Source organism: Amphiura filiformis, chromosome 10, assembly GCF_039555335.1.
Source record: "Amphiura filiformis chromosome 10, Afil_fr2py, whole genome shotgun sequence".
Taxonomy (NCBI): domain Eukaryota; kingdom Metazoa; phylum Echinodermata; class Ophiuroidea; order Amphilepidida; family Amphiuridae; genus Amphiura; species Amphiura filiformis.
In genome coordinates, this window is record NC_092637.1 from 39,264,670 (window position 1) to 39,288,223 (window position 23,554).

Here is a 23,554-nt window from a genome sequence, read left to right on the forward strand (position 1 = left end):
TACCAGTTATGTTCACCCCTGTATATCCTACACAAAGACAAATATGTCAAAATTGAAACGCTAGTTTCAACGTGCTAATCAATGGAAAGCATTCTGGCAATGAAAACATGGCGCTAGTTCTCTAGTTCGAGAACGTTTTGTGTACAAATCAATAGGGCATGCAATGGAGCAAACTGCAACTTTTAAATTTGCATCTGCCTAGGGTTTTTGGATCGTTATGTCTTTATTTCTTGAACGATTTCAACGAATGAGGTCTTAAATTATTTTGTTTAGGATACACAAAAGGTGAACTTGTAACTGGTACCTTAGTTCTTTTGCACACTGTATTGTATATATAATGAGCCAAAAAAGTATCCTTACACTTGGAAGAAAAATCTTAATTTTAAAATTAAACCATATTTGGGTAGATTTATTTATTTAATAGATGCACTATCTCACCCGGTACATTATGACACCCCATTGAATATAATGTGACTTTAAGAAGCAAAGTTACAAGCATTTGATTAGTCGAAGGTCCAGTTTTAAAAGTGACAAATTGGCCTATTCAAATCTCCACGGACTATCTGGTTTGAGAGTGGTGAATGGCTAATTTATGCGTGCCTTTAATTTAAAACAAAAGGAACAAACGAACTGACAAATAAAATGAAAGTTATGAAAAGTACAGAGAAGTAAAAACTGAAATAAAAACTGCTTTAAATAAAGCTTCATTGAAGAAACTGTGTTGTCTTTGTTGCGCTTGTTGGAATCTTTTTGCGCCTTGTATAGGCCAGTTTGTCACTTTTAAAACTGGACTTTCGTCTATTCAGTTGCATGTAACTTTACTTCTTGAGGTCACATTGGATGCAATGTGGTGTCATAATGTGCAGCATTAGATATTGCATCTACTGAAAAAACAAATTTATTCCAACATGTTTCAGTTTTGGAATTGTGATTATTTTTCCAAGGGTAAGGATACTTTTTTGGGCACAGTATATTTAGCAAATATGTATTTTGTGTATGGCAGACAAATTACGTGATATTTTTATGATGCGTTTGACAGGCAATAATCATTGTATCTTACGGTATCGTTGGCCAAATCTCCTATTTTGCATCCCGCATTACATGGCGATAGATACGAAATGTTCTCAGTACTACATACAGGGCGAAAAATATTGGGGTTGCAACCACAATCAAAAGCACAGTCCAATCTTTCCAGGCTGTGAAAAGCGAGAAAAAAATTAGTCACGGCCAGGGAATGGAGAAACCCCGACAGCCTCAGCAAATGTGTTATTATTTATATAGTAGTGAAAAGACGTAATTGTAATTGTGTGGCTTAAATTTAGATCTAATAAACAGCTTGAATTTAAGGTAACCCAGGAAAGACGAATCAGTACAAATGGGTAAAATGAGCATTTTTAATTGGCTTTTTATTTGATTCCAATCGGACGTTTGCTTCCAAATCTGTGGGCGTTAAAAGATAATAAACCTCTTGGTGTTTGCTTAGATGCAAACGCATGTATTGTATTTCTTGCATTACATTGTTTTTACCCTGCGATATTTAAGGTTTTATCAATAAAAATGAATAAAACAGGTTTTATCATTGGGAAAGTTTGATTTATTAGTGGTTTGGGCTAAAATAATAATTATGTGAATAAAATATTGATTCAACGGCTCGAAATTTGCATAATTACCGCAAAAAAAAACCCAAAAGGCAGCATCTTGCGCGCAGCTTTTTTTTCAATACCCTATGTCCAAATTAGCTGAAATTCCACAGGGATGGTGGAAAGACTTTTTCTGAGATATTTACAGAAGAAATTTTGGAAATTCTGTTTATTTTGCAAAAAAATGCAATAACGCCCGAAATAATGCCGAAAAATCGCAAACCTTAGATCGTTCACCCTCGAAATTATTATTTTTGCTTATTTTCTTTCTGTAACTTTCAAGATCATGTCTTCACCTATCCATTCTTTTCGTTTTTAGAAAAAAATAATTAGATTAAGGAGGTGAAAAACTGCGCGCAAACCATATCCTTTCAAAATCCAAAATGGCCGCCGTTTCCATAGCAACCACATGTGCGCTCCAATTTGGCGTGGTTTTTGGTCGATTACCTAAGTAATATATATAGTATGCTGACCAAATATAAAAGCCTTGGGTTAAATATTACAGAAAATCACTCTGATCTCGCCTGGGTTACCTTAAACCAGAAAGAACATTACGGCTGCTCAGTGCCAGAAATGGGCAATAGCAGCCCTGTGATTGACATTTTGCAATTTACACACAGTATAGGCCTATTGTACTCAATTTCACGGAAGCTACACATGGCAGCTATTGCACCTACCCACTTCTGGCACTGAGCAGTCGATTAGTAAAAACCCTCCCGCTGAGTGGCGTACCGTGGCCGCTCCTAGGAGTCTAACCAAAAGCCCGATCAGTGAGAAATTATCTGCATGTCTTATTTGCATGGGAAATTATTATGTCTTGCATGTTGCTGAAACAGCAATTTGTTAGATCGTGTGATCGACCATCAATGCTACTTTAATTAAAACTTGTTTTTAATGACATTTTCGACTAATTAGTTAGAGTTATTAAACGGTAAAATTCTATTTTCAAGTTAATTACACACATAAATTAAATGTGCCAAGTAACAACGATCAATTTGATAATTCAATTAATGATAAAAATTGACCAAGCATTGATGGTGATCGCAAGATCTAACAAACTTGGTTTTATTTCCATACCTGGTTGCATACTCCTTATTTACACCAGCTATTGGCGGGTTTTTGCAGCCCACAAATGTTGCTATTATCAGCAGTACAACTGTAAGTATGTTGTTGACCAGCAGATACACACCACATTGCTTTAAAGTCAGCCTACGACTAATAAATCCAGAGACAGTCAATCCCAACATGGAGGCTGGAACCAAAACAGCACCTGCAATGAAATATTGAACAGAATCAGGCTAGCGGTCCTCTGTACAAATTGCCTATACCGATTCCGAAGACAAGACCTGTGGCACAGTCGCATTCCCTGCTTTGTACGTGTTTACCCAGGTCACGGTCTGTCTACGTGACAAACAGTAAGGGTCAGAGGACAGCGCAATCTGTCTGCTGCCATACCGTAATAGATCTATCAGTCACCTTTTTGTACCGTTCGCAGAGCGTGACGTCTGCACAACAACAGCCTAATATGGGCATTCATATCATTACATATTCACAATCACCTTTGTCGAACAGACTCTTACGCAGGTACCGAGCTCACGCTGTCCTCACTTTAGCGATCGAAGTAGCGCCTCTCTTAATTTAGTACTCTCAGACAGAATGCTAATTAATGGCAGGGGAGCATGACCTACAATCTTGGAAAAAATACTTGGAACGCTTTGCACACTCTGCCGTAATTTCGTGCAGAATTTCTTATGATCATGGAAATGACGTATAGTGCACTTGGGAACAAAAATGATATCTACATCAATGATTTACCTTCCCCTCCCCATCAATCAATGTTGGGGACATTGGGAAGCCGTTGAAGACTTTGGCATTTCTCAACATTGCACGGGGGGAAAGGGGGTGACAGTTTTCCGTTATTTACACGCAAGCGTTCCAAGACTTATTCCCAAGATTGTAGCTGTGTTTTTATATATTATGGGCTTTAATTCAAAAAGACCTATGGAAATATAAATGCCATTATTTGCTTCACTGTGTCATTTCCTAAAAAATCAATGTGCCATTATTAATAAGAAGTACACTGTAGTTTAATGGCCACAAACTGGACAAATATCTGCCATCCCACAAGCTATAGGACATTTTCAGAGGTTCCCAACTTGATCCCCAGTGGAGGTAAGATTCATATTCAATTATTTGTTCTCTCCATTACTGCATTTCAATTGTGGACCAGATGCATTGGATGACAAAGATCTCTCAGCCAGTTTCGATCAGGGTAATGTCTGGCTGTTTGTGCACCGTAACGTAGCCCATCAGTGTTCATGGTGTTTCAAAACTGAATGACTCTAGGCTCTAGAGTTTTAGATCTAGTTAACCTAGTGCTACGGTCCTTTTGACAGCTGATGTAAACGAAACACCTATTTTCACTGGTCTGCATCCGATAATCTTAAGCTGAATTTATACCACATCGCTGAGCGATGGCGATTGGTTTTTAGCCAATGAGGTGAAAACCATTTTGATGACTTGTAAAAAGCGCGTTACCTCAATTTGTCAACTACCAATCTCTCCTCGCTCAGCAATGGAGTATAAATTCAGCTTTAAGATCCGCAAGTCCTAAGATTGGCTAGTTCTAAGGTTCGCCAGTGTACAAATACCTTAACTCTACCCTAACCCTAAGTAACCATAATCATAAACCTAAACCTAGCCATGATCAAAACCCTAACCCATATAACGTCGGACTAGCGAGCCCTTTTTATTTTTTCAAATTAGGGTTTTCTTTCTGATTTTGTTTTCTTCTTTTTTTTGATTAGCGAACCTTGGTGATGGCCGGAAAACTCAACAGTAGCTGCAATCATTTTAGAGGGCAAGAATAAGAATCAAATAAACCTGGCGTTAAAAAGAATACTGAATCACGATTATAAGATAAAATTGCCGTTACTTACCGTTAATCAAAGCTGCACGTTTACCAGATATTCCAAATTGTAATATAAAGTACTTTACAACAAAAGTAGTAAATACGCCAATACAGGCCAATTCCACCAGCGAAAACAGCATGTAAAATATCAACAAAGGCCGTCTCAAAATCCGTATTATAACTGATATAAAATCTTTGTTAAAAGAAATAAAATGGGAGAAACTCTGATTATTAATAACACTGACAACTTTGGTCTAACTTTGCTGTTATTTTTTTCCTGTATGTTATTATATATATATGACCTTTCCTTGAAAACAAAAGCTCCTTGCTTTTCGACATTTCCCATGTGTCCGACATGAACGTCGCTACAATCCTCGTATTACTGAGGGAGATGTACTCTCGGTACACTAAAACGTTCAAATAATTAGCCTCCAAATGACTTAAGCTAAACGTGGGACCACCTTTGCCCTCATTTTAACGGTGTTCTACCTACCAGGATATCACCTCACCCAGGGGTAGGGTGGGCGGCCACACTTCGATGGTAAAGCACGGTGTTGGTGAAGCCCAATGACTTTTATTTGTGCACTTAAAAAAACATTTTACACGTATATTTTGACTACAACCTCCGTTGTTGGTTAAAACATACGACAAAACGCTTACGTCCTGTGACAATCTCCAGCTCAGTTTCCTCCCAAATATTGTATATACCTACTATTGACGCTAAATTTTACTATAAGCGGCTCTCGTCCACCGCGACTGACTCATTCATATTATCATGATTATAAAACAAACCTTTCACATGTGCCAGAAAGTTGTCTTTAACCTTGCGATTAGTGGGCGATGTAGGGTTATCATTAGACAAATTAGAATCATCATTCTTCTCATTTCCATCACCAGGTGCTTCCGAATTGCTTAGGTCTGCATCTGTTTCATCGTTTTTCATGTCTCCGTCTCTTACACACTCGGTACCATCTCTTACATTCACACTCGGATCTTTTGGTAGAAGCGCCATTGGTACAGCAGCCAAGAGCGTATAAACTCCAACAATTGCAAATCCAACCCACCAGGCGCCGATCCACCTCGGGTCCGATTGAGAAAGGACTGGGATTCTACCATCTGGGATGCGCTCAAAATCAACATAATACTCTTCCGCAATACTACCAAGAAAAAACCCGCAGGCCGGAGACCAGATATATATCAAAGCGTAGATTGCTGCAAAATAACAAAAAAAAAGTAGATTTTGTTACTTAGAAATCGACAGCATCTGTCTATATTCGTAAAGCAGGTTATATACCGGCCACAAACTAAGTATATGTTTTAATAGCTTTAATGTTTTGGCAAATTTCAGGTTTCTTCAATTTCCATTTATTTATTTCGATTCAGCTACACTGCAAACTACATACCACTAAGGTATCCCTCTGACAAAAAATGAAAGAGAATGTGTACCTCTGACGAAAAATGAAAAAAAGGGGAAAAGGAGCCTGTTTCCACGACAGTTCACCCCATTTGTATAGTGTTCGTCATTGTGTTATGTAATTTGTGGAAGAAGAAGCACTTTTAGTGAAAATCAAGTCTTAAGCAAGTTTCTAACAAAGAGTACAGACAAAGGTATCGGTAATGATGTCAGTCAAGAGCTTAGGCAGGATAATAGGACACCACGTGACCAAAACCAAAACCAATCCTAACACTCATAACTTGAAACAACCGAATGTCGCGCCTTATTATCATATCAATGTTTTACAGGTATAGAATTAATGAGCAGCCGTGGACAGCTTTAAAAAATGGGATTTGTTGTTCAAACGGCCCTAATTAGCTTTGGATTGCATGGAGCAAATCTTTTTTTTCTTTTTAAAGCTATTTATTTCCAATTATGTTGATATAATTGTTAAATTAGCATGCATAAAGTTTTCACCAAAAATGCCAAATCTGAGTCAAGTTTTGACAAGTGTACGTGCATGTTCTAGTCATACGCCTACATTAACCGATTTACTTACTATAATAGATGACGAATCTTTGCCTATTTCTTCCTGCTAAATCATCTATATAAGTAATAAAGATTGGATTAATTGCCGCAAAACCAACGCCAAGTAAAATCTGACCAATCACAGCCCACCATATAAGCCCGCGAAAACCAACTGGCTCTTCTTCACACGAGTTGGTACTGTTAGTTTCAGCTTCAATTGCGTCATCCATCAAGCACAGATTTTGTGTACTGGAGTTGCCCGTAAGCGATCTGAGCAGAAAAATACCTGTAACTTAATACATGCTATGACAAAGGAAATGAAATGTACCGGTATTACATAATAGCCCGACGTTCTAATCACTACTCTACGAAAAAAATTGCTACATTTTCTTGTAGGCCATATCCTCTTCGTTTTCTGACCCCCTTTCTCATTTTCCTTCTCATTCTCCTTCTCCTCCTTCTTTTTCTTCATCGTCATCATCATTTTCTTCATCATCATCATTATCTACTTCTCTGATGATATATTCTTCAACTTCGTCTTCCTCTTCCTCCTTCTCAGGGGCGTAGCCAGCTTTCTTGGTGGGGGAGGGGGGAATAAACATTTCGTCCCAGTTTTGGTAGGTGTTTGGGGATTGGGGCCTTGGGACAAGGATGACCATTTTCTCGGTGTGCATCATTTTGGCCCGGTATTATCTGTGCCTTCGTATATCTTTTTTTTTTATATTTAGAGAGATATAATAAGACTTTCTGCTTTCAAACAAAACTTTATTTCGATTTCGGGCCATCTTGGTGGGGGAGGGAAAAAAATAAACATTTCGTCCCAGTTTTGGTAGGTGGTTGGGGATTGGGGCCTTGGGACAAGGATGACCATTTTCTCGGTGTGCATCATTTTGGCCCGGTATTATCTGTGCCTTCGTATATCTTTTTTTATATTTAGAGAGATAAGACTTTCTGCTTTCAAACAAAACTTTATTTCGATTTCAGGCCACACGAAAGATACACTGAGCAGTTATTGGTGTTTCTTTCCTTTTTTCCTTCTTTTTTCCTTTTCTTTTCCTTTCCCCTTTTTTCTTTGCCGACCTTCCCGATTTCTTTTCCGATTTATGGTCAGGGGTACTCTTCTCACACCCTGTTCCACGTCATTGCTCTTTTTCTGTTTCTTCCATCCTTATTCTCCACTTTCTTTGATTCATTTTCTTTACATACTCTGCGCTTTCATTTTCAATTATCTAAATTTATCCGGCCTTTCTTCTGTTTTATTCACGTTCACCCTCTTGATATCTCATTTATAATCCAGGGACAGGCGGCGGATGACATGATCGAGCCGGCAACTCGTGAAACCGCCCGGCCGTATGGCATTTTCCATATACTCGGTTAGTTTTGTGAGGTTCATTATCGAACCCCAACGGTTTTAGCTTGTATTTATATTATTTATCAACATAGGCCTATTTGTTTGTGATATTTCAAGCGTTTTAAAATTTCAAAATAATCCCATTCAATTACACGGTTGACGATGAAAATTTACTGAATTTAGGGACTGCACGTCATACACCACCTGCCAGGGAGGTATATAACATATTAATCATGTTAATTGGTGAAAGATCGTTGGGGACCTCATAATAAGATGAAACGCCAGATATAATGACGGTCAAATGACTCGGTAATACGTTTCTAATTATGGTGTTTATATCGAGTGCTGATTTAGGTCAAAGGTTATGATAAGGATAATGAACTGAGTGCAATGCATTCGTCAAGATAATCGCACGCGCCGTGGAGTTATTGCATTTAGCTCGAGAGCCGATAGGCTCAAGAGCTAAATGCAATAACTCCATGGCAAGTGCAATTATCTTGACGAATGCATTTGCACGAGTACATTATCCGTCATACACTTTGAGTGTAGGCCTATTAAAACAATAGGCAATATTAATTGCTGCATTCATTATATTAGTTTTAATATTAGGGAAAATATCTTACATTTTAAAAACACCGTCAGGACATTGACCAGCTACGTAGCATTTAACTGGTAAAGAAAATCAATCCCTGTATAAGTTAACTATCAATGGTATCGATTGCACCATACGTCATACTTTAGTAACTTATTCACGCATGGTTTGTAACCAATTGACTTTATGTTGTGATCATTTAATATCGTGGTTTCGAACACAGAGAGCACTGAACCAGTTCACATGGAAACGATCGATTTAGATGTCCGACTAGTACTACGGTGAATATCAACTGGACTTTATAGCTCTATAATTTGAACTTTAAAATCTACTTATATTAAAACACACGACATTGGGATTTAACAATTTGTTCAGAATTATCATAGGCCTTCAAACACATGCCTATGGTATTATAAAGCATGATCATGATATTATGCGCTAGTGTGTGTTTCCCGGGCCCGGCTATGTTATTTTAGATATAGGCCTACATGTATTTCATTTGTAAAATGCTGAATATTTTGCAATGGTGTCATCTTGTATAATTATGATCCACCTGTTTTTGGCCCTTTTTAATTAATAGAAGCTCGATTATTCTCATTTGATGTTTGATTTATTTGAGGTCATTAATAATAATTTATGACAATGATCTTTGCACGAGCGATTGCCGAATAGGGTGCAACTCTACTAGTCTTATTACAAGACTGCCCTACCCCAACCCTAAACCCTAACCCTAAACTCCGTAAACGAGGACTGGACTCAAGTCTAGCGGGTTGCACCCTATTCGGTAATTGTACCCTATTATAGAACACCGTTTGTAACTATACCATTTTAACACCACAGAATGTATATTCGTACTTTTTTGATGGTATATATATCGAACAGACAATTATATAGTTATGTGACCTCTGTGTCGAAAGCGCCACCTAACTCTACTATATGGTTATGTGAAAGTAGTATTTCTAGTATTTGAGCGTGCACGTATTATCTAGAATCTATTGTTTAGCGTGCATGTTTTAGATAATGCATTGTTTAGCGTGCAGGTTTATATAATTTGGGCTGTGAAGGATAGTTCGCGAAAATAATGCACGGGAGAAGAATACATAACGATGAATAGAAACGGGCACTAGAAGTGTATGATTTCATACAATCTGTGTTTAACTACTGGTGCGTGATTGGTTAATCGCCTAATTGAGTTACGGGCGCACAGCACTACAATTGGGTGGGCAGTATGGTATTTTACCCACCCAGTAAATTCAATATGCCCATTGCCCAAAACTGCCCAATAATTTCTTGAGCCCATAAAAATTGAATGAGGTGTGTTTTTTAATATACGAGACATGAAACATTTGAAACTTAAATCCAGATATACATGGCTCAATTAGTCTTTGCGCATGCACAAATGTGACGTGGTGTATCGAAAGGAATCACTTTTGGGCAGGATCGTAAATGGAGAAATAGCAAAAAAATCTGCCCGGGGTGATTTTTTTCACAATTTGGGTTTGTTGCAAATGTGTGATGTTAATAATGTTTAAAATAACAGATCGGAATATAACTGGCATCTTATACCCAGCAAACACAAGAACGTTTTAAAAACGTTTTAAATAAGTTATATTTTGGCTTTTGGTTTTTAGGTAAAAACGTTGTAATAACATTAAAATGTCGGGTTGTATAAAGGTCATGATAACGTTTTAAAACGTTTTGTATGAAAACACACTACAACAATATTTTTAAATGTTTTCAAAAAATGTTATTGTAAACTATTTTTGCAAACATTTTTACCAAATATTTTGTCAATACTTTATGTTAAAATATTTGAACCCAGCAAACACGGAAATGTTCTAAAAATGGTTTTTTCAAAACCTTTTAATAACATTTAAATGTCGGGTTATAAAAGGTCATGAAAACGTTTTTAAAACGTTATTGCAAATATTTTGGGCAAACATTTTTCGCAAAATATTTTTTCAACTCCAAACTAACATTCTGTTTAGAATGTTTTGTATCAAGTTTTCAAGAATATTTTTGGAATGTTATTAAAACGATTTTATACTCTTTATATAACCCGACATTTAAACGTTTTCTGTAAAACATTTTTGTTTGCTGAGCAGTAGATTATCAAAAATGTTTTAAGGTTATGAAAACGTTTTATACTCTTAATATACCCTTTATATAACCCGACATTTAAACGTTTTCTGACAACCTTTTATAACCTTTTGCGAATGATGTCGAAAACGTTTTGTGTTTGCTGGGTATATTGTATAAAGGCCGATATCTCAATTTCCAATTTTATAATACCATAACTTAGCATGTCCGATTTCATTGGGAAAAACGGAGTTGTGGAGCAAACTATCTTAAGATATTTAGGATATGTTAAACATTTAAAATTGAATACCTGCCCAAAAGTGTCTCTTTTGAAATAGGTAATAGTATTATAATTATGAAAATAATGTCCTGCAATCAATGTAAACTTTAAGGGCGAGTTTCCCGATAGGAGTCTTAATAAGCCTTAGTCTTAAGGTGGCCTTGAGGCTACTAAGCCTATCCCGCTCTCGAAGCCCGAGTCTTAACTCTAGCCGGATTTCTTCAACGCAAATTCAACCTAGTCTTAGTGGCCTTGCAGGCTTAACGCTTGACAACCTCGTCCTTTTCTACCAGCGACTTAATTGTATAGGCTGTTGGAGGTAGATGTGCATAAGCTGTGGTCCTCACGGTTTACCGTACTAACAAGGTTGCCGTCTCATTATCGCAATGTTCCCGGCGCAAAGACTAGCCTAGACCCGCGGTCTTGTGCTTGGGCTTATACCAGAGGCGGATTTAAGGGAACAGGCCCTGTCAGCAGAGATGCCCGGGGGCCTGCAGAATGGCGGTTCCAGGGCTTCAAGTTCCACTTGAAAAATTGGAAAACGGGTCAAAATTTTCAGGGTATTTGATTACTTTTCCAGCCTTTTCCCTACATAAACAGAAAGTACGCCAGCAAGTAATATTTCAGTGAAAATAATAATCGTGATAACGTATTGTCAATTTCATATCCATCATTTGAAAAACACATTCACAAATTCGTAACGACCATCCCCTGGTATGTTGCAACACAAAGTTAATGGGTTTACAAAAAGAAACTTCGCAGTCAGGAATTGTTCGATCACTCAGAAACTCACTTGTAACCGAATCATTAGTTGATCATCATCAATTATGCTAGAAAGTTAAATGTTTCGTTATCAATTCATAAATATCATTATTATAATTTTCGATTGCACGTGCAAGCATTACAATGAAATAAAACTTCCTATATAAGCTTTCACATTTTTTATGGTTACATTTTTGATATTATACTTTTAATTACTTCATTGATTTTTTTTTATCATAAACGTTAATGGATTACATAAATAAAGGTGATTTAAGACGCTTATGCAAAAACATGAGAGAAGAAGCTTCCCGTATGTTCCGCGGCAGGCTGTTCCAGATGGACGGTCCAGCAGCTGTAAATGACTTATCACCACAGGTTAACTTGCACATGGGAATGTTTAGGAGAGCCCTGTCCATGGCAGATCTTGTAACAGGGCCACTGGAAGGTGTTGGCTTAAGACTAATTGAATCGATGAGGTATCGTGGAGCAGAGTCAGTCAGGCACTTATAAATCAAAAGACAGAGTTTGAATTGGATGCGGTTGCTAATCGGAAGCCAATGAAAATTGTTCATAAGAGGTTTTGGATCAGTATGTCTAGGAACGGAGAAAATTAGCTTGGATGCTTTGTGTTGAAGGGATTGAAGGCGGCGAAGATCTTGAGACTTGAGTCCGTAGAGAAGGCTGTTACCATAGTCCAAACGCGAAAGTATAAGGGCACGGACAACATGATGTTTAGTGTCCGTATCCAAATATGATGCTGTATTCTTCTGATGATGCGAAGCTGGAGGTTAACAGAGGAAACGATGGAGTTCACTTGTTTTGTCATAGACATACCTATGGCTGTCAAAAATCACCCCGAGGTTACGAACATAAGGGAAATTTTACCGTTTCGTTATCGCATCATAAAATATTATTTTATTATGTATGAAGATAGAACTTCAAAATTAACGATTGCAATTATTACCATGATTACCATGAAAAAAAAAATTACTCACGTTTTATATTTTTATGGTTATATTGACACCGGGTATAAATGTTCTGCTGCTTTTCGTCTTGTATAACGCTTGAAATTGAAAGGTTTCCAGAATGCCAAGCATTGACATTTCTATACATTGTATTTGGGGAATTATGCAGATATTTGGACTCATGTTATTTAGATAATAATAATAATAAAACATAATTATGAGCAATTATACAAAACATACGAACTATATACACACGTCTAGTGTTGCCCGCAAATCTCAGTTTTGTGCATGGAAAATGACCAAACCAAATGTTATGATCATGATGATGAAAGAAGAGTGTCGTATATTCGTAACTCGAAAAAATCCGACAAATATGCAGCTTCATTCATATCTTGTAAAGAGAGCATGGCTGCAGAGGGATGTTTAAATCCCGGGGGGGTCTTCGAAAAAAATTACGGGGATGTGCCACGCAGGATTTCGGATGCTGACTTTCTCTATACCTACTTTTTGCTGTTTTTGCCACCCAGCAGTATACCAATTTTTCACAAAAAACACCCAAAATGCACCCAAATTTACCCTAATTGGGCGCTTTTAGGGGCACATTTTCCCAAATGCAGCTTGTAAATGTTATCTACATGGGCCCATGTGTCCTAGATTTACACATAATTTAACTTTGGACCCCGGGTGGAGCTTAAGTGTCAAAATGCACGGATAGCACTAGATATATGTACAGCTAATATTTACCAGAACAATGTTGATGTATTTTACACATTTTGTGGTTGGTGTTATAAAACAAACGTAGGGGCCCGAAGGCCAAACTGGCAAGGGGGCCCTGTCAGCAACTGCTGACTTGCTGACAGCTTAAATCCGCCACTGGCTTATACCGTACCGTCACAACTTGATGCAAGAATATTGTGTCTGTTTTTGTGTCTTTTATGTATTATTTTATTTCCATTTGACTTTGTATGAGTCCATCTTGTATGAATGATGCGTCTATGCTTTTTTATTTTATTTTATTTTTTTTTTTTTTTTCAAAAAGGGTAAAACTATAAGTCTAATGGGAAGGAATCCGTGATTCCCCTAAAAAGTAAAGCAAAAATTGTTTCACACTTCAAACAAATCATTCGAATGTTTGTCAAAAGTAAAACATTATTTAAGGAACATAACCAAACATTATTTGACAACCAACGTGCTATCTACTGCTGATATTTTCAGTAGTCTTCTCAGATCTCACATGAAGTTATCTGTTGGTACAATTTTTTTTAAAAATTATATTCGTTGCTAAAAAAAAATCATCATTCAAAACGAGTAGGCCTTTATAGCAACAGCTATTTAAAAAAAATTAAACTCAAATGAACACTAAAAAAATGCTGAAATGTTCAACTAAATCGAAAATTACTCACAGTGGCGTAACTATACATTTTCATTTGGGGTGGGGGCAAGCGGGGGTAAACATAATAAATGAGGGGCAGGCATCGTTCATGCTGTTCGGGTTTGTTAGCGCGTCAACACCCTCGTCGCACTGGGCCGCGTCACGGGTGGGGTGGGGTGGTTCTGAGGACTTATGGGATCTGCTTGTAATGTGTCCCCGGAACATTGGCGTAGATTTCTTTTTGACATGGGGGGGGGGGTGTTGGATTTGTACAAATGCCTTATTTAAGCGTGGCAGCAGCGTTGTTTTGGGTGAAGATTCCTCGGAACTAGCAAAAGACCGTAAAGCTGGTGACATATAGGCCAATGGTACAAAAGTGGAATAAGTGCAATTTATTTAACCTTAAAAATTGAGTTTTTATGGTTAAAATGACCAAATACGAGGTTAATTAATAACTCTCAGAAGTAGGCCTAATTTACCATTTTCATTGAGGGGAGGGGCAAGCAGGGGGCAAGAGCTCCCCCCCCCCAGTTACACCACTGCTTACTCATGTTAATTGAAAGACCGTCAAAAATATGAAAGAAAAACTTTGCGTTACAATTTAAACAATTTGTAAATTGAAATAGACCAAGGCTTACGACCTAAGACCTGCTCTGAGGCAGGGCCAAGAAAAGCAGCTGTAAGCCTGGCCTAACAGGCTTGCGTAGACTACGGCTACAGAAGACTGATTTCGAGAAATGCAAATTTTACCGAAGCCTGAGGCTAATCCTACAAGCCTGGCCCACAGGCTAACGAAGCCTCGAGGCTATGGTAGCCGTGCTTCCGGGAACGTGTTTTCAGTTAAGCCTGGTCTTACGACCTCTTAAGCCTTGAGGCTAGACTAGCCAACTGCTAAGCCACCCGTCGAGAAATTCGCCCTAAATGTTGAAAGAATACATGTTATTTTTTGTTCATTACTTTTTACACCTTTCGACCGTGATTCTACATGGGTCTTTATTATTTTGTGCAACATTGGGGCCTATGTTATTTACTTTAATATAAGAATTGGCAAAATAAACATTAATTATAGTTGGGAAATAGGTCAATATAATTCAGGGTTGGCCATAATATTGCCAAATTCTAGTAAATTCATTTACCGGCTTGGGTAGAAAATACTGGGGATTACCAACATATAACGCAGATATGCCACTTAGGGCCACTCATAAACCCTGAAATGTGTGGCAAAAATGCCTGAAATAATGTGCACATTTGGATTTAAAAAAGTCCTAAAATGGGCTGAAGATAATTAAAATGCGGAATTATTACTTTATAAACGAAGGAATTCAGAAAAAAAAAGGAAAGGGGCATCTCTAATACCGGAAATTACCAGGAAATACTTGTCAACATTGAAATTACTTGTAAATATTTGGTCAAATAATAGTTTGGCAATACTTTATATTTTTAGAAATATACTTTTGTTCGTGTTTTTAACAGATTTTCATAATTTCTTCTCAAATAATTTCAACACATTTTAGAAAATGCCACTCATCCAAAACAAGTATAATTAAATTTATATTTCTTTAATCTGTGAATCAGTGAGTGATGTGTGTTTGTGACAAAAATATAACCCTTCCCATCTAATTTTACTGCTTTTTCCTACCTACATGTATAATCATCGAAAAAAGTACTTGGAATGCTTGGCACACTCTGAATTTCTTATAATCATGGAAATGACGTATATTGTATTTGGGAACAAACATGACATCTACAACAATGATTTACCCTTCCCCTCTTCCCATCAATCAATGTTGGAACACATTGGGAAACCGCTGAAAACATTGGCATTTCTCAACATTGCACGAGGTAGAGGGAATGACAGTTTTCCGCAAACGTTCCAGGCGGCGAATGGCATGATCGAGTCGGCAACTTGTGAAACCGCTCGGCCGTATGACATTTTCCATATACTCTGTTAGTTTTGTGGGGTTCATTTTCGAACCCCAACGGTTTTAGCTTGTATTTATATTATTTATTAACATAGGCCTATTTGTTTGTGATATTTCAAGCGTTTTAAAATTTCAAAATAATCCCATTCAATTACACGGTTGACGATGAAAATTTACTGAATTTAGAGGATGCAATGCGACCACCACCTGAACGTTCGAAGACTTATTTCGATGATTGTAGGAGTAACCATGGTAATGGTCAGTTTAAAGTTTGCTACATGATAATTATCCTAATATCGGCAGAAGATGCATTTAGGGTGAGGTTAAAGTTCTAATTGGAAAAAGGTCTACATCTCCGAAAATCCAAACGCCTGGATGCCATTAATCACCGCTGCCCACCCAGTAAATTATATTCCCCAATTTGAGGGCAAAAATAAATTTCCCACCCAGTAAATATTTACCTCCCTGCTGTAATCCCTCGCCATTTTGGTCCGGCAGACTTACCCTATTAATACTCGTTTACCATCAAGAAGTGCATCAGTGTCCAACGGTTCAGATAAAAAATGCGGCAAAGCGGTGCAAATATTTCCAAGTGCAACAAACACAAAGGACAAAGCCAACACCCTTGGCTTACTTATGCGGTCGGCAATATAGGTTATGAACACCACTAGTATGGCGCCGCTTATGCTAGGCAATGACGCCAGCAGAGCAGATTGGGAGCTCGATAATCCAAACTGACGCTCGACTGATGTTAAGGTGGCGCCAAAATATGACCTATTCATGAAGGTAGGCACGCAAACTATCCAGATGAAGAAGACTACCAATGGTGGCCATCGAAGAAACTGCAGCCAGGAAGGCGACCAGGAAGGACCGCAGCCACATTGACCGTCAGGCTGTGAAGACTGATGGAAGTACTTAGGAGTAGAAGTCTTCTTAGCATCGGAGTCCGATTGCTGAGCCGGATCGTAGCTGACTTCAGGCATTCTGATCGTTTTTGTTTGCTGAGGTAATTAAAGAAGTAAGTGACCGTGATTACATAACGAAATCGCTATTCCATTTGAAATACACACTACCCTGTGGAAGATTTTGGAAATATCTTCCACAGAGAGTATAATTTTAAATGGAATTAACATAGGCAGCTCCATTTGAAACACATCCTCCCTCTGAGGAAGATTCGCTGAATCTTTCTCAGAGGGTGTATGAAATTAAAATGGAGCTGCCTAATGTGCTAATTCCATTTAAAATTCATACTTCCCATGTGGAAGATATTTCCAAAATCTTCCACAGGGGTAGTGTGTATTTCAAATTGAATAGCCCATTCAACAGCTGATTCAAATTGAAAGAGACGTAATGATTTACAAAAATATATACATCCATTAAATTTAGAAATTCACTACGAATTGTTTGACAGCCTTTTCTGTTTTTTTTTATGTTGCACTTCGATATCAATGTACATAGGCATTTGATAGCCAAAAAGGTCGAATATCCATGAAAAACGACATATGTTCCATACGCAAGTTCGACTGATATTTTGATCGTATTCCGTGATTTTATTAAAAATCTCAGATCTTGTCACAACTATAGCACCTATTAAAAGGCTGGAATTTTTCAGTGAGGCTATGTCATGTAGGTAAATTACAATCATATAAATATCTAAATATTAAAATATTAAAATGAAACTGAAGGTGTTCTTCTCAGCAATGCTACCATGTTGCTTTAACAATGGGTCTTCCGCTCCTCAGCCATATAAAGTATGGGCGTACTTGAATATCGCAATCAAGTCAATTCGGATTGAATTTTAGTCGGGCGTCATTTTTTTTTTAAACGGGACGTTATTTTTTAATACTCGGCGTTTAATGTCGGGTGTGGCGTGCCATATATTGCATTACAATCACAATTATTCAAAATAAGTGACTTTGCCACTCAATTACGAAAACCAAAACGCCTAGAAGCTCGGATTTCTCTACTGATAAAACTTACATGTCCAATAAATCTGGGACTTAATAATAGAGCAACACTAGATATTAACAAAGGGTAGAAACAAAGATATCGATAATGATGTCAGTCAAGAGCTTAGCCGGATAATAGGAAAACACGTGACCAAAACCAAAACCAAAACTAAAACTCAATATTTGAAATGAGGAAATGAACACATAAACATGATACATCAAAAGCATTTAAATTAAGCAGAACAAAACACGTGAATAAAGGTATTGTGTAAAAGCAATTTCACCTACCTGATTCAGCTCCACACAAACCGAATCGTCTTCCATAGATTCGTGAATTTCGTTGAAATTTGTATTTATGACAGCTATGTGGCTTTAGTAGAACTTGAAATGTTACAACGTGATCGATGCTATTGTGCTGCTTAGAATATTTGAATAAATTACTAATGTGTTAGCATTACCAGCTGTAAATGCAGTACACTGTGACATGTTCTGACATCTAGGTTTTTTTATTCCACCAATCACCATTTTAGTAATTCTGTCTGCAAACGCACATGTTTTAATTAATGCTGGTATCATGCGACATCAATTCTTGCTCATAGTCACGGTTATAGTAGCGCTCTTTTAGATTTTGTTGTATAAAATGGCCATCTGGCAGGGGCGTTGCAAGAGCCTTGGGGCCCATGGACAAAGAGCAATACGGGGCCCAATAAGGGAACAACCCGAAAGTTCGATGAAGTCCTATAAACGAAAGTCATTTTGTTAGGACGCTGAACCCTTCCCTCTAACGTAAATGTGAAATATCGAAAAATCCAGTATTTCTAGGCAAATAGAGAAAACTAAGTAGCTCAAAATCATATGGTTTAATTAACACATACCCAGGTTGTCGGGCGAACTTAGAGTGATACTTTTTTTACTTACGATTTCGAAGGATGAATAGATATAACATCAAAAACCAGTACAATATTATTCCTTCTGTGGCTTGCAAAGTTTAGTTGTCTTTAACCGACTCGCCATATTTTGGAGTTTTGCCATGTAAGTCCAGCAGGGGCTATTTTAACGTGCCTCCTGGCACGTTCGTGCAGTGAGATTTAAAATCCGTGCAGTGAGAATTAAAATACCGTGCTTAAAATATTTATAGGGACGGCTTAATAGCGCCTTCTATATGGTCTCTTTCAGGAAAAAATGTCAACACTTCGTCGCCCCTTTTCATGAAAACGTTAAATTTTTATAGGGTCTGATGCATTTAGAAATAGTTTAGGAACCGGAAGTATGTCGGCAGCCCCCCCCCCCTGCTCACGACAGTGTTTACAAGCATTACAATTTCTGAACAATTTCTATTAATTTTGCCAACGGCTTTTGCAATTACAAAAATGAGAGAGAGACAGACAGGGTAAAAACTGCCTAATGGAGTACATCCTTGGGCCCAGTATAGTAGTACCATGATGTAATATAGGTGCAATGTAATAAATCACTGTTTCTAAACAATTCATTAATTCATATTGGCCTCATATAATGGCTAACATATCACTCATTTTGGAGATCAAAGATAAATTAATGAAAATCTTACCTGTATTACGACACACAGTTACTTGTCGCAACTAATGTTCCTTTTTTCCTCGTATGGCTGCCAATGTCATACATGTACATATATATACTTAATAATACGGAATATAGCAAAATGTCATTGATTGGATTTTCCGCTCCAAAGAATACCACACTCACATGAACACAGAACAAAAGATTTGATTATGTTTCGAGTTCAGGTCCAAGGTCAAAGTGAAACTGGTACCATTTCCAGGGGCTATTTTAGGGTAAAAAGGACACTGCACGTTTGTGAACTCTACAGCGGCCATTAAACGTCGAGTTTACATAATAACGTCGAGTTTCAAAATTGACGTCGAGAATGAAAAAATGACGTCAAGAATAAAAGGATAACATCGAGTTTTTACAAACGACGTTGAGTTTGTAACGCCCAGTTTTTCGGCAGCGATTTTTATTTCAATTTTAATTTCAATTTCAATTTTAATTTCAATTTTAATGTCAATATACCTTTAGGGGGGGTCTTTTTTTTTACTCCTCCCTCTCCAATGGCGGCCAAGTGGTTTCAATTTTTCGGTCGCTGCCCGCTATCCATGTATAGAGGTCAGTGGTCCAGATTTTCAAAATTCGAGAAGCGCTCCCTATAGTTTCTGATTGACCATGTTGATGTGCTCCGAATAGCTAGTCATTTTTAGGGCGCACACGACTAAATCAATGAGCCATTTGTGTAACCCTAATAAGTTCCAGTCAAATACAAAAACATTTTGAGGTATTTGGGGCTGTTCTTTAGACTAATAATCAGAGATAGTAGCACATTGAAGCTTTAATAAAAGTGTACACCCTATGCATGAATTTGAGTCGCCAAGAAAGTCACATTTTTTATAATTATCGAGAAAATAGGTCCGCGAATGAAAAAGTGGGCACAAACAGGTTTGCAGTCTTGAGAGGGCACTGTTTACGGCCTCGTACCGGGAACACGAGGTGGAAGGCTACCCATACATTAAAACATATGTTAAACGTTCATCGATTTGCAATCGACTGGTTATAAAATATCTCAAACGGGGCCTTAAAACGAGCAAAGAAAACCGGCATTTTACACGTATTTCAATGGGCCGATTATTTACTGGTGTGCTCCCTTCAATATCAGCAATAATAGACCCTTAGAATATAATCACAAACACAAACATGTTTGTAATCTTTCTGTAATATAGTTGTACATCTCTATAAACTAGTTATAAACCATGCAATGTATTGGTTATTTACTGCTATACGAGCGTAGTATTAATTACATTAGAAAGAAACAGCACTGATAAAGATAGATGTCATTAAAAAAGACTATAAATGTATTAATAAATCAGTGCATATGATTATTAGAAGTCTATGGTTAAAAGTGTGGAGATGACGTCAGTCATTGCCTAATTAGTGACCTGGGCCAAATACCACAGGTGGTGTGTGGGTTGATATGTTTAGCTATTAAAGCCATTGTTATAACATTTGCTGAAGAGGACGCCCTCAATATTTTTCAAAATTCTGTTTTTTACACGATTATATTGCACTTTATCAACTAACATACCCGGCAAAAATCAAGACTCTAGATCCTGTACTTTTGTCAAAATCCGAGATGATGAATAAAACGCAGGAACCGAGTCAAGTAAAGTATGTACTTAAGAGTTGTCGAAAATATGACTACAAAACTTGTAGAACTCCCAAAATCTTCACTTCTGCATGTCTACAATCTCAGCATCATCGATCGTTTTGAACTCAATGTCGTTTTTTAAAACTTGACGTTTTATGGCCGCTATAGTGTTGGGTTTCGAGGGATGTATACAACCAGTGGGGAATATATATCTTTTTTTTAACGTGTCAATTTTTTATTGTCATACGATGGAGTATATATTATGTTTTATAAAAAGTTACAGTTCAATAAAAGTACACATGCACACAGGTGTAGCAATGTCATAAAATTACAATCTCTGTAAAATGTTTATCAGAAATGTTTTTAATACCTAGCTGCAGCTCGATTAAGTACACAGCTGGTTTACTGATATCAAGTTAACCAAACGGTATTATGCTTAAAAATGTTAATCATAATACACCAACACATACAAACTCTGCATAGTTTCTTAAAATGCACACCGATGCCTACAATTTCTTGAAATATCATACAGTCACGTAAACTCTCAAAAAATGTGATTGCAAATTGTATAAAATTCAGCAAAAATGCAAACATATTCAGAACTCTCACAGTTAAATGCCACTAATATCAGGTGAAACTATATGTTTTAGATGCCAAATGATCAAAAACTCAACATAGGTTGACCTGAGACTTTTCTTGTTTTAATGCACTGAACCTCAAAATGGCAGTGCGCCGTCGAAGCTGAATGTTCCAATATGGTAGGGCGAATATTTATTAAAAACCAAAGCCATGCGTATGAATTTTGGTACTATTACAACAAAAATGTCATATAATGAGAGAAAATACACCATTTTGAAGCATCAAACCCTAAAAAGTACTTTTTTTTTATATAACTTGATCAATTTCAGAGATTTTAATGCAGTCTTTTCAGATGCCATGCAAACAAATAGTTACTCGTCGTATTTCCACGTATCGCCCAGGCCTATTAGTGGTATATGTAACCCTATGAATACCTTTAAACAGTAAGATGTTTAGTTCATACACGCAATGAAACATACCCAATTAATTTGATGTGTTTATCATTTGGGGTTTAGAAGTGTGTTCAAAATCTTCAATTTAGTATTTACCTCTTAGACCTATCACTGTGAAAGCACCCAGATGAGCAATGGTTTTTGGGGTTGTGGCGAGCAGCGGTGGTTTCAGGTTAGGGTGTATAGGTGCGCCATGGCTACAGAGCGCAGTTCAAGGGTATTGAGGGCAAGTTATATTCACTAATGTGACGTATACACCCAAACACACATCACATACACAAACCCATCTCAATATGTGGCTTGACCTTGACCATGATGACGTTTGAAAAATGGCTTAAAATGAAATTTTAGACTCCATTTTCCCCCTCCCCTTAAGATGTGGGTGATAGCGGGTATTTGTAATGAGTGAATTTTGTTTACACCTTAGGGAACAAGTTATGTTATGAAAGATCAAGCACAATTTTCAATATATGTGACTGGACACCACGAATCAGCCGTAAAGTCGGCCCGGTCAATTTTGTTTTATTTCTTGTTTAAAAAATATATATCATAAGCTTTAAAATGGTATATCATTTGACTTCAAACGATATCCAGAAGGGGGGTTATGGTTTGTTGAACTCTATTCCTTCAACAAAATTGTAGCTTTTTTCGGTTCTACATGTGTCTCTTTTTACACATTTCTGGTAATAAATATCAAACAGTCATAATTGGCGGTCATTTCAAATCATCTCCAAGTCAATGAGGTTCAGGAATGTCCTGTCATTGTTAATTGTTGGTTATACATACAATGCTTTGTTATCCACCACTTGAACAGGATTTAGCCAAAGCAAACAAAGACAAGAACTATTCTATAGAAATAGGTAGAAGCTTATTATCCTCTTCAGCAATAGGATTATTGATTGGTTTAAACAGTGTTTGATGAGATACTTGTCGCACCTTATTGAGATCCTATGAATACGATCTTCACGTACATTTTACACTGTAACTCAGAATGCAAGTTGCCGAGTTTACGGCTCATTCGTAGTGTCCACTCACATATTATCATCATATCATATCCAATGTTTTTTCATAAATGCTGATTATATTCCACTGATCCTTTAATTCTTTTGAGGAGTGTATATATTATACATGATGATCGGTATACCCAATGATCGTAAGTGAGGGTATGCTGTGAAACTAGTAGTAACGGTTGCCTTTTCCAGAGGTCTATACTTTCAATTTGTTTCTACGCTCACCTGTAATGGGTTTGAGCACTTTTAATTCCAAAGTTAGTCACCTGAAAAATAATACTCGTTATATTACGCCCCCACTATTTATAGCGGTTGAGCACTTTCGACTACTTTTGGAGTAGAGGCTGTGCTGGAGGTGGCTTTGTCATGGTTCTGACACCACAGAATGTATATACATGTATATGCATTTCTGTTAAGTTGAAACCATGACAAAAATAACGTCTGGTGATCGGTATACCCAATGATCGTAAGTGAGGGTATGCTCATAGAGTAAATTCCTGGAGACGGCCCTAATAATTACCATGAGGCGCATTGATATGTAAATAGCGTATT

General features: G+C 37.3%; 1 protein-coding gene across 1 annotated transcript in view; it reads right to left on the reverse strand.

Annotated features, from left to right (window-relative positions):
- Window positions 1-19,470, reverse strand: part of LOC140162830 (solute carrier organic anion transporter family member 2A1-like) — a 30,366-nt gene extending 10,896 nt beyond the window's left edge. The window contains exons 1-7 of the mRNA XM_072186140.1: window positions 19,354-19,470; window positions 16,342-16,838; window positions 6,546-6,784; window positions 5,344-5,763; window positions 4,580-4,744; window positions 2,718-2,910; window positions 1,061-1,196 (exon numbers count right to left, since the gene is read on the reverse strand). Of these exons, the coding sequence (XP_072042241.1) occupies window positions 1,061-1,196; window positions 2,718-2,910; window positions 4,580-4,744; window positions 5,344-5,763; window positions 6,546-6,784; window positions 16,342-16,820 (1,632 nt within the window). The 5' untranslated portion in view covers window positions 16,821-16,838; window positions 19,354-19,470. The remainder of the gene's footprint in view (window positions 1-1,060; window positions 1,197-2,717; window positions 2,911-4,579; window positions 4,745-5,343; window positions 5,764-6,545; window positions 6,785-16,341; window positions 16,839-19,353) is intronic.
- Between the last annotated feature and the right edge of the window lie 4,084 nt (window positions 19,471-23,554).